This window comes from Sapajus apella, unplaced genomic scaffold (assembly GCF_009761245.1).
Source record: "Sapajus apella isolate SASKATOON/1434 unplaced genomic scaffold, GSC_monkey_1.0 scaffold46, whole genome shotgun sequence".
In the NCBI taxonomy this organism is placed as follows: Eukaryota; Metazoa; Chordata; class Mammalia; order Primates; family Cebidae; genus Sapajus; species Sapajus apella.
In genome coordinates, this window is record NW_022436986.1 from 743,255 (window position 1) to 758,445 (window position 15,191).

The 15,191-nt window shown below is 42.9% G+C and overlaps 2 protein-coding genes across 17 annotated transcripts in view; both read left to right on the forward strand.

Annotated features, from left to right (window-relative positions):
- Nucleotides 1-3,372, forward strand: part of UNC13B (unc-13 homolog B) — a 234,021-nt gene extending 230,649 nt beyond the window's left edge. For 5 of the 16 annotated variants that reach the window (XM_032239956.1, XM_032239957.1, XM_032239958.1 and 2 more), the window contains 3 exons: nucleotides 1,220-1,312; nucleotides 1,493-1,652; nucleotides 1,807-3,369. In XM_032239956.1, coding sequence (XP_032095847.1) covers nucleotides 1,220-1,312; nucleotides 1,493-1,652; nucleotides 1,807-2,092 — 539 coding nt within the window. In that variant the 3' untranslated portion in view covers nucleotides 2,093-3,369. Of the gene's footprint in view, nucleotides 1-331; nucleotides 389-1,219; nucleotides 1,313-1,492; nucleotides 1,653-1,806 lie in introns of all 16 variants that reach the window. The other 11 variants (XM_032239961.1, XM_032239962.1, XM_032239963.1 and 8 more) reach the window with 5 other exon arrangements.
- A 113-nt stretch (nucleotides 3,373-3,485) lies between these two features.
- The window catches only part of LOC116524642 (phospholipid-transporting ATPase FetA-like), a 118,182-nt gene continuing 106,476 nt past the window's right edge, over nucleotides 3,486-15,191 (forward strand). Inside the window, exon 1 of the mRNA XM_032239969.1 lies at nucleotides 3,486-4,838. The gene's annotated coding sequence lies outside the window, so the exon portion shown is untranslated. The remainder of the gene's footprint in view (nucleotides 4,839-15,191) is intronic.

The window sequence follows — 15,191 nt, forward strand, 5'->3', positions numbered from 1 at the left end:
CATTTTCTACCCGTTGCATTATCATTTAAGGGTCTAGGAAATTAGCGCCTACAGCCTCTCTCTTGTCTCACTGCTCTCAGATACCTCCTCTCTGTATTTTTCTACTATTTCTGCCCATGATTTGGTTGATCTCTGACCCATGAAGTCTAATTTGAAGCATTCACACATTGACCCCAGCTCTTTCACTTTCTCCACTCTGCCCCACCTCTGTGTTCCCTCAGAATATGTGTAGAGCTGCTTTGAATGGCTGTTAACTCCTTAGACTGCTAACTGATTCTTCTTTCTCTGTCCTGCTGCTGCTACTACCTCTGACTTGCCTGTCCTCATTCAGTGCATGATGGGAAAGGTATTAGATTTACTGCTAATGAGGACATTCGGCCGGAAAAGGGTATGTTGTACACTATGCAGATATAGATCTAACATGGGCTAACACTGACCCCTGGGAGCTAGAATGAGCAACTTGTGCTAGGGGTTGGGGAACCAGCTATCAAAGTTTAGGAGCTCTATCCCAAGTCTTAGAGATGGGTAATGCTTTCATATAACCTAGGAAGGGGTTCTGTTGTTGATGTCTGTCCTGTTCTCAGCATTCTCCCACCCATTTGCCTCAGGACAAAGAAGGATTTTCTCCGGGGTGTAAGATAGTGGTGTTTTCTTAAAATAGGGTGGGGCCTCTGCTAAGGGGAGCCTGTAGATTGGCTTTCAGAGTTTTGAACTGGGGAGTTCGTTCTATGTAGGGGCCCCGGTTGGAGAGGGGTGAAGTCTTTCAGAGCACAGTAGCCTCCTAACCAGGGACCTCTAGGAATCGTGGGCATAGGTGGGAGGTTGCTGCTTTTGGTTACAGAGGACCCACATTTTTTCATTGAGAGACACCATCAGGTTGACATAATTCCCAGACACAGATACAAGATGATGGCACTGTCCTACCCCAACATCTTTCAATGAAAAATCCTTCAGCCTAGGAGATAGACTTTTGGGGATCCTTGAGATAAAGTCTTAGTGCACTTTTGGAAAACGTTGCGCATAAGATGCTGTCAGCTTAAGTTGTGTTACAAGACACAGCCTTTTTCTTTATCCCATTGCTTTCCCTTCTCCTATTGCTTACTTCCCATGGTTACTGTGGTAATTGTTTCTTGCTTTTGGGTATAGGATGGTAGCCTCACCTCTCAGTTTTACCCCCTAGAGTTCTCCAATGGGGGATCATCTCTCCATTTGTCCTCAGGGTCTGGTGTGGATGATCCTGTGGGAGAAGTCTCTATTCAGGTGGACTTGTTTACACACCCTGGTACTGGGGAGCACAAGGTCACAGTGAAAGGTGAGTGATGGACTTACAGGTCTGCCCTTTCCTTGCCCAGTGGCCTTACTCATCACTCAAAGGCAGGGGCTGCTCATCTCAACCCTCCAGCTCAGCCCTCCTCCAAGGGGAAGGTCACCTGGGGTTCAAGAACTGGGAATTCCTGGTGGGATCCCTTACAGGTTTCCCTTGTTTGGGCAGTGGTGGCTGCCAATGACCTCAAATGGCAGACAGCGGGTATGTTCCGGCCTTTTGTGGAGGTGACCATGGTTGGCCCACACCAAAGTGATAAGAAGAGAAAGTTCACAACGAAGTCCAAAAGCAACAACTGGGCCCCCAAGTACAATGAAACATTTCACTTGTAAGTTACAGTGTGGGGAACCTGCAGGACTCAGGGATGGGAGTAAAACTTGAGGGGGTGCGGGTAGAGGAGGGCTGGGCTGGATGGCAGACTAAGATGAAATCAGCTGAGGACTCTCAGCTCTGGCCTCATAACTTCTATCCTGTGCTCACAGCCTCCTGGGAAATGAAGAGGGGCCCGAGTCCTATGAGTTGCAGATATGCGTGAAGGATTACTGCTTTGCCCGGGAAGATCGTGTGCTAGGGCTGGCTGTGATGCCTCTGAGGGATGTCACAGCCAAGGGCAGCTGTGCCTGCTGGTGTCCCTTGGGCCGGAAGATCCACATGGATGAGACAGGCCTGACCATTCTCCGGATTTTGTCTCAGAGGAGCAATGACGAGGTGGCCCGAGAGTTTGTGAAACTCAAATCAGAGTCTCGTTCCACGGAGGAGGGGAGCTGAAACACCTTTGGCTTCTATGCCAATAAGGCAGCACCAATTTCACAAATCAGGGCCAGTGGGAGTAGGCTGTGTAACCAGCTTAGGGTTTTTGCAGTCAAGAGGCTGACCCCTTCAGTTAAAGATATTTGAGGAAAAATTTGGGGTGGTGATAATGTAGCTTTTCACAGAAAGGGTCATGAAGCACTGACCAGCAGGACTGTGGTACTAGGGGCTGGGATATGGGGTTACCACATGGAGAGATTTTCCATAAAGAGAGAGAGACAGACATTTCTGAGAGTGTCAGCCATTCTTGGTAGACACCCCTCCACTCCACATCCCACCTCTATTCGTTTCCATGCCATACCTTATCCAGTTAGACACATACATACCAATCATTAGAAGAACAAGTTTAGAGGGTATGGAACTTGTGCCTGGCTGGATGAGTAGTCAGTTAAGCCTTTTGCTGAGCCCTGTTGTCTGGATTGGAGTATGGCCAGGGCAGGAGTACATAGAATAGAATTTAGATTCCACTGATTTTCTATGGCCCCAATGAGAACAAGGCTTTGAAACTGAACAAGATACCTTCTAGAAATGAACTGTGCTAATCCTTTTCCCCAGATTATATCATGAGTAGAACCAAGTTCACGTGGTGCTTCAAAGCCCTAAGCAGAATATTTCTTTGGACCCCAGACACTAGGGGCCACCTGCCTGGGAGTCTCCCTACCTCACTCCTCTAGGCAAGGGAGTGATACTTCAAGACATGATAGGCTGTTCTAACATGTATCTACCTGAGGGCTATTTGAAGGATCCAGGAGTATTTTCTTCTTGGGTAGGCCCTGAACAAAGCCAAAAATTATAGAAGATCTAGAAAGAGTCCTGCTCATCTGTGGCCACTGCCTTCTAGCTGTCCTCCGCCTTGCAGAAAGAATCTAGACTTTGGTCTCTCTCTTTCACCTGGATTATTTGTTATTCCCCTCCTAGATATTCAACCCTACAGGAGGAGCCTGGACTCTGATCCCTCTGTACAGGCTGGATGGAGGGGGCCCTCAAAACTACCTGGGAGGTCAAACTATTTCAGAGAGTCAGCTGGACTTCCCAAGACTTGCTCAGAGATGTGATAAGGTTCTTGGATTTCCTCTGTAGCAGCCTCCTGGACTTCCTGAGGACTCAGCGTTGTCCACAGATGTATTGACCATTACATGAAACAAGAAACCAAGCATCTTTGCTGTTGTTAATTATTATATGTGCCATTGTTACAGGAGATTATAGGCTAATCCGTAATAAATTATCTCATAGCAGCCTTTGGGGTTTGGTAATTCTGCTAATGTGTGGAAAGCCGTGGAAATGACTCCTCTATAATGGCAGATTTTGGCCTAGTGGTCCTTTGTTGCTTCACACTCCTCCCTGACACCCATACCTGACAGCCAGTGGGTGAAGCCTAAAGTGGTTCTGGATGAACACCACTGGGCTAACATCCTGGCCTAGACCTGAGACCACACATCTAATTAACAGAGTCATGGGACCTATGGCACCAGCTTCCTGCAAAAGGTCCAAAAGAGTAGCAGGAGAGTTATTCTGGTGAAAACTAGTCAATTATTTTCCCTTTGTCTAGAATCACTAGGACAGATCACAGCCTGGGTTGTAAGGACAAGGCAGGGGCCCACTGGGGAGAGGTTTGCCTGCAGGTCATGGCAGAGGGCTGAGGCTGCCACAGACAGGTCAGAGGATTAGGTTTAGGACTGTACCTTGGCCTTTTATTCAGGCTCTATTCAAGGAAGAAGAGTTGCAGTAGAAAGCCTACTCCCAAAGGGGAAGAAATAAGGTAAAAGGGCTCCTGGGCAACATAGTGCTCATCTACTCTCTCAGCCTCCCCTATCATTACTTGTGGGGCGGGGACTAACGGGGCACCAGGCAGGGAACTAGGTCTGTTTCCACTGCTTGCTAAATAAATCCTTAGAGTTCAGTTGCTCATTTAAAAAATTCCTCCTCCTCCCTGCTCCTCTCCCAAGCCAGCCACTTCACATTTCTGCCTCAAAATTACCTCTTGAATTCATTGTGTCCCCTCAGTTCTCACTACCACAAGAGTCGTGGCAGCTTTCAGGTCCTCTTGCCTGAGTTACTGTCACAATACCCTGCTTCCGTTTTTCCCCTGCTCTCTTTACACACTGTAATAAATCTTTCTCCTATTAAAGCTATTCAGTGGTCAACGATAGCCTCCATGCCGAAACTCCAAGACCCTCCAAGATAGCGCAACCGGCACCATCCCCCTTCCCCCCATCCTGCAGCTATTCTAAAGTACTGGCTCCAGCAAGTCCCTGACACGCATTGTGCGCTCCTACCCCTCAGTGCCTGCACATGCTGCTCTCCTTGCCGGAATGTCTGCCAGCCTTTTCTACTGCTTTCTAGGCTCCGGTATCTGAACGCCTCGCCACAGCACTCTACATTGTTATAATTTACTTGTCTGTCTCCCCTCATCAGCCTGTGATCTACCCAAAGGCAGGATCTGAGTGTTTGATTTCCATTCCCCCAGCGGCCAGTGTAGTTCAGGTACTTCAAAGCCTGACCGGCAGCCAGAGGCCCCCTCCTTCGGGAAACCACATGGGTCGGGCGCCTGAGGACAGGGGTGTGGCCAGAGGCGGGATCATGGGAGATGGGCGTGGTTTGTGGGCGGGGCTCTGCTCTAGGCCGGAACCTGGGGCTCTACAGCGCCTGCGCAGAAAGGTGCGTTAAGATGGCTGTCGCTGGAGTCCGAGGCTGTGCGGCGACGGTGAGCTATAGGCGCCCAAAGGGGGCGCCCGTGTAGAGGTTATCGTCTTCTCCCTCCCAATATTCCTTGAAGAGACCTTCTCCCCTCAATCTACCCTCTCAATATTTCCAGTGTGTCCATCCTCATGTTTTGTTGAGACCGCTGCCTCCAGACACTCCCACAGAGGACATATTTGTCGAGGTTAGCTAAGAAAGGGGGCTTTATCCCCGTAAAATTCCTAAAGGGCACACATTCTTCCAGTTATTTTCATGAAGCAGATACCCCCAAATCTCCAGCAATTGCACATTCCTGTTAACTCAGGGAGTTTTCCACTTTTCCAGCACTATTCAGATTCTCTGAGAAGCAATAATCCTTGTCCCATACTTGATCTGAAGTGGCGCATTTGCTATCATTCCCTCCCACTCTCTTTTTTTTTTTTTTTTTTTTTTTGAGACGGAGTTTAGCTCTTGTTGCCCAGGCTGGAGTGCAATGGCGCGATCTCGGCTCACCGCAGCCTCCGCCTCCTGGGTTCAGGCAATTCTCCTGCCTCAGCCTCCTGAGTAGCTGGGATTACAGGCATGCGCCACCATGCCCAGCTGATTTTTTGTATTTTTAGTAGAGACGGGGTTTCACCATGTTGACCGGGATGGTCTCGATCTCTTGACCTCATGATCCACCCGCCTCGGCCTCCCAAAGTGCTGGGATTACAGGCGTGAGCCACCGCGCCCGGCCCCTCCCACTCTCTTATAGGATGCCTACTCCAGAGGGAAGTGTCAAACTCTGGCTAGCTACCCATGGTTTCAGCAGGCTTTCAGATTTGAATTAGCCACTGATTTCTGTAGGCTATATCTAATCAGAATTAGAACAGAAGTACCTTTAGCAGTGGACTTTTAAGGAAGAAAAATCACATCTTTCAGCTTAAGTTGTAGCCCATGTATTCATTGTGAATTTTTGGACTGACTCCCTGAATGATCCTCCCAAGTCCAGAAGCAGACAGGCAAAGCTGAAGAAGCGACAAATAATGAAAATGGTATTGAAGTAACAGTCAGAAGATTGGGCCCAGCTCTGCTACATTCTAGTCAGGAGATGACCTTTAACTTCTCAGAGCCTCAGTAACTTGCATCTGTTACCTAGGACTAGTAATTCCTGCATGTCTACCTCAGAGGGATCAAATGGGCTCATATATGTGAAAGCACTCTAAAAACTATACATTTTCTCTAAGTGTATAGGGAATTATTATAAATGATCCTCTGAGTTCTAATTAACTTCCAAGGAATTTGTCTTGCTTGGTCCTGGGTTCAAATGTAACAGGTATTTTTTGAGCACTTAACTATGTGCCAGGTATTCGTCTAGGCATGAGACTTAGCGTTGAACAAAAAGAGACAAAAACCCCTTATAAATTTAAGAGTGGGTCATCAGCATATTAAGTGCCTACTAATTACCCAGTGCAGCGTCAAAGCGTGGTGAAGTAGTAGGAAGAATCTGGATTCTAGACTTAACTGTGCCACTATATAGCTGTGTGAGAAAGACTTTTTCCCTGTGTGAGCTTGAACTTCCTCATCTGTAAAATAAGGAAGTTAAACAAGATAACCTCTAAGATTCTTTCCAGCTAAAATATGTTTATCACTTGAGATTCTAATTGCTTAAGTTCACTGCCCCTAAGGAGCTTATTGCCCTGCTGGGATAACCAGACTGGCAAAGCTGAACAGTCATAGAACTACAAGGACAGGAGTGCTGATGTTACACTAGGTTCAGCACAAGAGTGGTAACAACAGTGTTGCTCTGTAGGTAATAGAGTATTTAGAGAGACTTGTTGGACTTGGGAGGATGGGAGGCTTTGGATTAGAGGAAAAAGAGGAGATTCTCTTGCAAATGTTGCGAAGTGAATGAATGGAAGTATAAAGGAGAAGAAAATATGCCATTTATTATTTTTCTAGTGTATCATAGTCCTGGCAGAAAAATAGTTGGTATTTAAAAGGGTTGAACTGAAAAGAACCCATATAGAGGTATGGGCAGTGTTAAGCGGATTAACAAGGAGTGGTGAAACAGACTAACAACTGGTGAATTAGTAGCACTTCTAGACCTGAAAGGGAAAGGTTTGGAAAGTATTGTTACCAGAGCCCAGCTAGAGACAACTTTGTAAGAGGGACTGCCTGACAAGAGACATAGTGATAATGCCAGGTGCAGGGTCTCACGCCTCTCAACACTCTGGGAAGCTGAGGTAGAAGGATCACCTGAGGCCAGGAGTTTGAGACCAGCCTGGGCAACATAACAAGACCCTGTCTCTACAGAAAACCCCAACAGATTGGTTTTTGGATCTTGCACAAGAAAGAATTTGAGGCAAATTCATACAGCAAAGTAAAAGCGGGTTTATTAGGAAAGTAAAGGAACGAAAGAATGGCTACTCCATAGGCAAAGCAGCCCCAAAGGCTGCCTGTTGCACATTTTTATGGTTTTTATTATATGCTAAACAAGGGGTAGATTATTTATGCCTCCCCTTTTTGGGAGTGTAGCAGTGAGGACGACCAGAGGTCACTCTCATCACCATCTTGGTTTTGGTGGAGTTTACCAGCTTCTTTACTGCAACCTGTTTTATCAGCAAGGTCTCTGTGACCTGTATCTTGTACCAACCTCCTGTCTCATCCTGTGACTAACTGTCTGAGAATGCAGCCCAGTAGGTTTCATCCTTATTTTACCAAGCCTCTATTCAGGATGAAGTTGCTCTGGTTTAAACACTTTTGACAATGTTATCATTTATTTATTTATTTTCAGTGTCTATGGGTCATAGTATCATTATTTAATCAAACACTAATTTAGGTTTTTCTGGCTGGGTACAGTGGCCCACGCCTGTAATCCCAGAACTTTGGGAGGCCCAGGCGGGCAAATCACTTGAGGTCAAGAGTTGAGACCAGCCTGGCCAACATGGTGAAACCCCATCTCTACTAAAAATGCAAAAATTAGCCAGACGTGGTGGTGCATGCTTGTAATCCTAGCTACTTGAGAGACTGAGGTGGGAAGGGAAGATCACTTGAATCCTGGAGGTGGAGGTTGCAGTGAGCCAAGATGGTGGCATCACTACACTCCAGCCTGGGCAACAGAGTAAGACTCTGTCTCAAATAAATAAAAATAAAATAAAAATTGTAGTTTTTCTGTGAAGGTATTTTGTAAGTGTGCTTAACATATATAATCAGTTGACTTTATGTGAAGGAGGTTACCCTCTATAATGTGAGTGAGCCTCATCTGATAAATTGAAGGTCTTAAGGACAGAAACTGGGGTTTACCAAAGAAGAAGAAATCCTGCCTGAAGACTCTAAAAGTCCTACCTGAATTTCCTGAGATGTATATTTTTATCTCTATATGTAGATATTTATATATGTATCTATAAATATATATATCTTTCTATGTATATAAAAAAATAGATAATTCCTATAGATTCTGTTTCTTCAAAGAGACATATATCGTTCCTGGACTGAATGTTGTTTACAGGAAGTTGAAGTCTTCACATTTTTTGAAAAAACAATTCATGCACAAAGTTATACAAAACCTTAAGTAGCCAAAGGGTATAGAGTGAAAATTATGTCTCCCTTCTACCCCTAGTGTCCTACCTCCCAATTACTCAGTTACTCTACTGTTATTAATTTGTTGTAAATCTTTCCAAACATGAATATAACTAGAACATTGAATAAATGGGACCCATAGAGGCTAATCATAAAAGCACTTTATTTTTGTCTCTTTTTTTTTTTAAACCAGACTATTTCCCTCTTGCCACTAAGAAAAAGCAGGCCCCATTTCTTTTTTAGTGGCAAATATATGGAAAATTCCAGATAAAAGTAGTTATTCAAGACGAGTGAGAGAAAGTGCCCTCTTCTTGCTGTTCCCTCTCCCCTTTACCCTTAACTTTACTTCAGCCTCTGAGAAACCTCCTCTTTCTACGTAACTCCTTTTGAAAACCACTGCTTTACATTATTTTCTTGAGTAAGGAAGGAAATTGACAGCTTCCCAGAGTGTTGGAATTACAGGTATTGCCTTTTATTATAGATGAGAAACGCTAGAAAACTGTGGGAATGAATCATTTAAGTATAAATGATTTAGGAATCCAAGCTAAGAAACAGAACTGAGGTTTCCAAATTTCCTGTTAGTGTTTTATTATCTCACCCTTGCTCTTAATTTTAAAATCAATAACGTTTGTTTAAAGGAAAGCACACTTGGTTTCTGAGATGCTCTTCAACAAACTCTTTTTTTTTTTTTTTTTTTTGAGAAAGAGTCTCACTCCGTCACCCAGGCTGGAGTGCAGTGGCTCAATTTTGGCTCACTGCACTCTCCGCCTTCTGGGTGTAAGCGATTCTCCCACCTCAGTCTCCCAAGTAGCTGGAATTACAGACATATGCCACCATGCCTGGCTAATTTTTGTATTTTTAGTAGAGGTGGGGTTTGACCATGTTGGCCAGGCTGGTCTCAAACTCCTGACCTCAGGTGATCCACCTGCCTTGGCCTCCCAAAGTGCTGGGTTTACAGGCATGAGCCACCACACCCGGCCAACAAACATTACGGACTACGTGCAAAATAGTTAAGACTAGCTCAGTAAACACTGAATCATTTCTACTGACTGAAAGAAATAGAAGGTAAGCCATCCCAAAGGATCAGTATTATGTTATCTAATAAGGAGTTTACTTTGTGAGACTGAGAAGTTACAAGTGCCAGAAGGAGATTGTGTAGACTCCAGTAGTTGTTCAGACCCAAGTAAAAGTCCCAGACAGAAAAGAGGGGTATTTATAGCACACAGTAACTTTATGAAGCCTGCCTTATAGACTGAGAACTCCTGAGGAAGACTGTGAGTTTGGAAATAAAGGTGATAGCTAAGAAACTAGTGTTTTAAAGATTCCTGTCTACTCCATTTTGTGTTTAAATATTATTTTATATTAATCTTCAGCTCTTTAAGCCATCTGAAACCAAAGTCAAGTTTATTGAAAAGTTATTAGGGAGTCCATGAACCACTTTGGGAAGGAGAAAGTTGTAAATGAGGGTTTTGAGGCTCCCTCATTTCAGTAGAGGAAACAGGAAAAAAAAAAAAAAAACCCCGCAATGAAAGAATTTGTCAGATTCCCAAAAGCTGGGAATCAGAAGCAGATCTAGTCATCTAAATGGCATTATAGACTGGTAGCTGTTTGAATATCTTCCCATCGCTCCCAGATTTTTAAAGTTCCTAAGTTTAGAAGTTTTTCCTAGAGTGTTTTGCTATGAGAAGGAAGTTGTAGTTGAAATAAGGAGGGGAAAAAACAGGGAGTTTGAGAAGTGTCCTGAGGAATGCTGGCAGTTTTGGGGTTGTGCCTTTTAAATGCATTTTAGGATAAGATTTGTTTTCTATTTCCTTTTTTGTTGTTGTTGTATATGTTCTTCCATTGCATCCGGGAAAAAAAAAAAAAAAAAAAAACTTTTGTTTTCTTCTGTAGTTGTTTGCTTTGCTGAGATTCATGTGCTAGGAATCGGGATGGGGAACCTTGATTTCTGGTGCATTGGGTTTAATAGCGAATTCAGAGAAACTTGGAAAGAATAGACTAGAAGTTTTTATAATTTTTGTACAACAGTTTGGGGAAAATGTACCTTTTATTTTAGGGAATGATAGGCGTATCTGCTTCTGTGAGAGCCCTTTCCTCAGGTTCTCAAAAGCATTTAAGTCAATCCGGAGTCCATTCATGTGTAATCTCCTCTGATATTTTTTGTCATTTTTTTTTGTTACTATTGTTGCTGTTAAGAGACAGGGTCTTACTCTGTTGCCCAGGCTGGAGTGTAGTAGCGTCTTCGAAACTCACTGTAAGCTCAAACTCCTGGGCTCAAGTGATCCTCCCACCTCAGTATCCTAAGTAACTGGGACCAAAGGCATGAGCCACCATGCTTGGCTAATTAAAAAAAACATTGTAGAGATGGAGTCTCACTACATTGTCCAAGCTGGTCTTGAACTCCTGGTCTCAAGCAGTCCTTCCGCCTCAGCCTCCCAGAGTGTTGGAATTACAGGCATGAGTTACTGTGCCTGGCCCTGTGCTGGATTTTTCGTTGATGAAGATATTTTTTTCTCTACAAGACAGATTTATTCATTGTGTCCATTATGCCTTCTGTGGACACAGTCTAGGTTATTTTAGTACTAAGAGTCTGGCTATGCTGGTATCACAGTAACGTCATTTCTATATTTCATTGTGTTTGCTATATTTTATGTGGTTTTTCAGACTGAGATAAACATAAACAAAGACTTGTCATTAAAGTCTGCCCCCAATACAAAATATTAAGTATTTTATGCTTAATACATTCACCAGTCTTTTGTGTACAAGTGAGTGAGGTGGATGCAGGATGCTGGCAGCACAGAATCACAGCTGTGGCTTAGGAGAACTTGAAGTTGGTTTGTAACATAATGCCAACTGGAAGACTGTAGGCTAGTAGGTCACCCTATTCCCAGCCCCTAGTTTCAGGTCATCTATGTTATGCAATTTCATCTACAGTCTAGGAAACTTGGAGACTATCAGCTCAAGGTTAGACGAGTTATTTCTACCTTTGGATTCTCCTAAGTGAAAGAGCTTTAGTTCCTACAACTGTGTCCAAAGAGGCTAGTGCTATTCCTTAACTTCTCTTTGGCACCAATTGTATTACTCTTAGGTTTTTCAACATCCTTTTTCAAATGTCATGACTGTGTCCCCAAGTATTTAGTAATTACAAAGGGAAAACATAGTAAGTTTACAGCAGAAAGTCTGGCAGACACTATCTTAGCCAAGTGATCTAGATTCATACCACCAAGAATACATAGGACACATCACACAAATCCAAGTTGAGTCATATTCTACAGAACAACTGGCCAGTACCCTTGAAAAGTGTCAGGGTCATAAAAAGCAAGGAAAGAATGAGGAACAGTCACAGGTTGGTGGAGACTAAGGGCACATAACAACTAAATGCAATATGGGATCCTGGGTTGGTTCCTGGAACAAAAAAAGATGATTGTAGGGAAAATGGTAAACTATTAAATTGTATACTGTAATTAATACTATTGGCTGGACATGGTGGCTTACGCTTGTAATCCCAGCACTTTGGGAGTTGGGTGGATCACAAGGTTAAGAGTTTGAGACCAGCCTGGCCAACACAGTGAAACCCCATCTCTACTAAAGATACAAAAATTAAGGCCGGGCGCGGTGGCTCAAGCCTGTAATCCCAGCACTTTGGGAGGCCGAGGCGGGTGGATCACGAGGTCAAGAGATCGAGACCATCCTGGTCAGCACGGTGAAACCCCGTCTCTACTAAAAATGCAAAAAATTAGCTGGGCATGGTGGCGCATGCCTGTAATCCCAGCTACTCAGGAGGCTGAGGCAGGAGAATTGCCTGAACCCAGGAGGCGGAGGCTGCGGTGAGCTGAGATAGCGCCACTGCACTCCAGCCTGGGTAACAAGAGCGAAACTCCGTCCCAAAAAAAAAAAAAAAAAGATACAAAAATTAGCTATGCATGGTGGTGGGTACCTGTAATCCCAGCTACTAGGGAGGCTAAGGTAGAGGAGAATCGCTTGAACCCAGGAGGCAGAAGTTACAGTGAGTGGAGATCGTGCCACTGCACTCCAACCTAGGTGACAGAGCTAGACTCCATCTCAAAATAATAATGATAATAATAATAGTATTATGCCAAGGTTAATTTGTTAGTTTGTTAATTGTTCTATGGTTTGTAAGATACTAATAGAAGGATAAAGTATGGGTGAAAGGTATGTAGAAATTCCGTGTATTACTTTTGCAACTCTCTGTAAATCTAAAATCTCACAATAAAACGTTTTTTTAAAATGTAGTGCCCCAAATTGGACATACTAGTTCATAAAGATTATTTTGAAAATTATTCTCCTGAATAAGATAGGAAGAGTATTTTCCTATGGTTGGTCAATTCACTGTAATTTTTTTCAGTTCTTTTTATTATTATATATTGAATAGATATAAAATTTATAACAAATGTGTAGTTGTAAAGAGTAACGATAACAGAAGCACAAGCATAGCTTGAAGCTCTCAGTATTCTCTATCTTATGCTTTTCCCTCTCTCTAACCTCTATCCTGAATTTTCTATTTTTTTATTTTTGTACTTTTCTTTATAGGTTTCATACTTTTCTTTATAGGTACCTTGAAAGTATGTATTCCTAATGATATAGTTTTACATGATCTTTAACTTTATGTATGTAAATGATATAATACTGTATGTCTTCTTCTGCATTTTTTCTACAAATATTATACTCCTGAGATTTATCAATGTTGATGTCATTCACTCGTTTTCACTGCTGTATTGCTTTCCATTGTATGACTGTACTAGAAGATACTTATTGATTCTATTGTTAATAACCATGTGTTGGCTTCCAGTTTTGCTGTTATAAGCAGTGCTGCTTCATGCATCCTTGTGTGTGACATATAAAGTTTCCTTAGGATATACACCTAAAAATGGACATGGTAAGATATGGAGTACATGCCTGATCAACCTTTTAGATAAGGCCAAATTGTTTTCTAAAGTGGTTGTCCAACTTTTAATACCACCACCAATATATAAGTGTTCTAGTGGTTCCATTTTTTCTGTAACACAACATTATCAGACTTTAAATTGTTTTAACATATGGTGGGTGAGTATGTTAAAATATTTAACTGTTGCTATTTATTGATTGACTACTTTGTGCAAGCACTGTGGCAGGCAATTTCATACATTAATTAATTTAATTCTCTCAAAACCCTTTTAGCCCCATAACAAAGACTAATGCTGTACTTCATTTTTAATACATAAGTACCCCTAAACCTCTTTTTGACAGATTTATTTATTAGCTGGTCTTTCTCCATCCTGTATTTAAATTATTTACTTTGTAAAAAGTGACCATTATAGAAGAAATTTGAGGCAGAAAGTTGTTAATAATTTGTCCCAAGTCACATTGTTGTTAATTAGTAGCAGACTTTCAAATAAAATCCAGTTTTCTGGCTCCTAGTACACTTTTAAAATTTAATTTTTTAGAACAATTTGTGAATCAAGCAGCCCTCTGAACTAGAATAGGTTCAAAGGGACCCTCTAATCTATTTTTTGCTCCATTTCATTCCTTTTTCCTTCTGCACCTCAGTTCTTTCTCCTATCCCTTCATATTTTCCATGTCTTCTCTGAGTTTAACAGCTTAAATATACTTTTCAGTTGGTGCCATGTGACATGATGTGTGTGCAGAGAACGTCACAAGATTGATGAGCAGTTGGTTCCAGCTGGAACAGTCATTACTCAGGCCCCTTGTTGGCTGGTATGTGCTTTACACCCATTTCACATTTCAAGGTGTGCTGCTTATAGGGATTTGGCCAGACTACTCTCTCAAAGCTGCTAGTGGCCCTGAAGGGGTAGGAGAGCATCCAGAACTTTAGGCCATCCCATCCTTGGCTTTCCTTTTTCAGCAGTGGTAGGAACTCCAGAAAATGCTATTAACTTTCTGGCTCCTAAGGGTTTAGGATGCAACTCTGCCTAGATTCCTGAAATATGAATTGTTTTCATAATGAGGTCACTTGAGACTCACTGAGGGCAGAACTAGAAGATGTATTATCTTTCCAGAGTGATCACAATTGTCAAGGTTATTTTTTTTTCTAGCTGTTGAGTATATCATGGCTGGGAACACCATTTTACTTAGACTTTACACCTCTCTCAAGATTATGATTTTTCCGCCTATGTTGGGATATCTGGGAAAATTGAGGTGCAAATACCTATAAAATTTTCTAGTCTTGACTCATCTATTCTTAGAGATTTGGGGGACCTGAAAGAAATTGATTAAAATAAATATACTTTATTGGCCTTTTCTGAGTTGGGTTAAGAATGGAGAGAAAAACAGGAAGCAAAGAAGGATGTGTCTGTATAGCTAATCAAGGGGTTTAATAAAGTACAATTTTTCAAAGGTTAAAAAAAACCTGACTTTTGGCCGGGCGCGGTGGCTCAAGCCTGTAATCCCAGCACTTTGGGAAGCCGAGGCGGGTGGATCACGAGGTCAAGAGATCGAGACCATCCTGGTCAACATGGTGAAACCCCGTCTCCACTAAAAATACAAAAAATTGGGCCAGGCGCGGTGGCTCACGCCTGTAATCCCAGCACTTTGGGAGGCCCGAGGCGGGTGGATCACGAGGTCAAGAGATCGAGACCATCCTGGTCAACATGGTGAAACTCCGTCTCGACTAAAAATACAAAAAATCAGCTGGGCATGGTGGCACGTGCCTGTAATCCCAGCTACTCAGGAGGCTGAAGCAGGAGAATTGCCTGAACCCAGGAGGCGGAGGCTGCGGTGAGCCGAGATCGCGCCATTGCACTCCAGCCTGGGTAACATGAGTGAAACTCCGTCTCAAAAAAAAAAAAAAAAAAAAAAA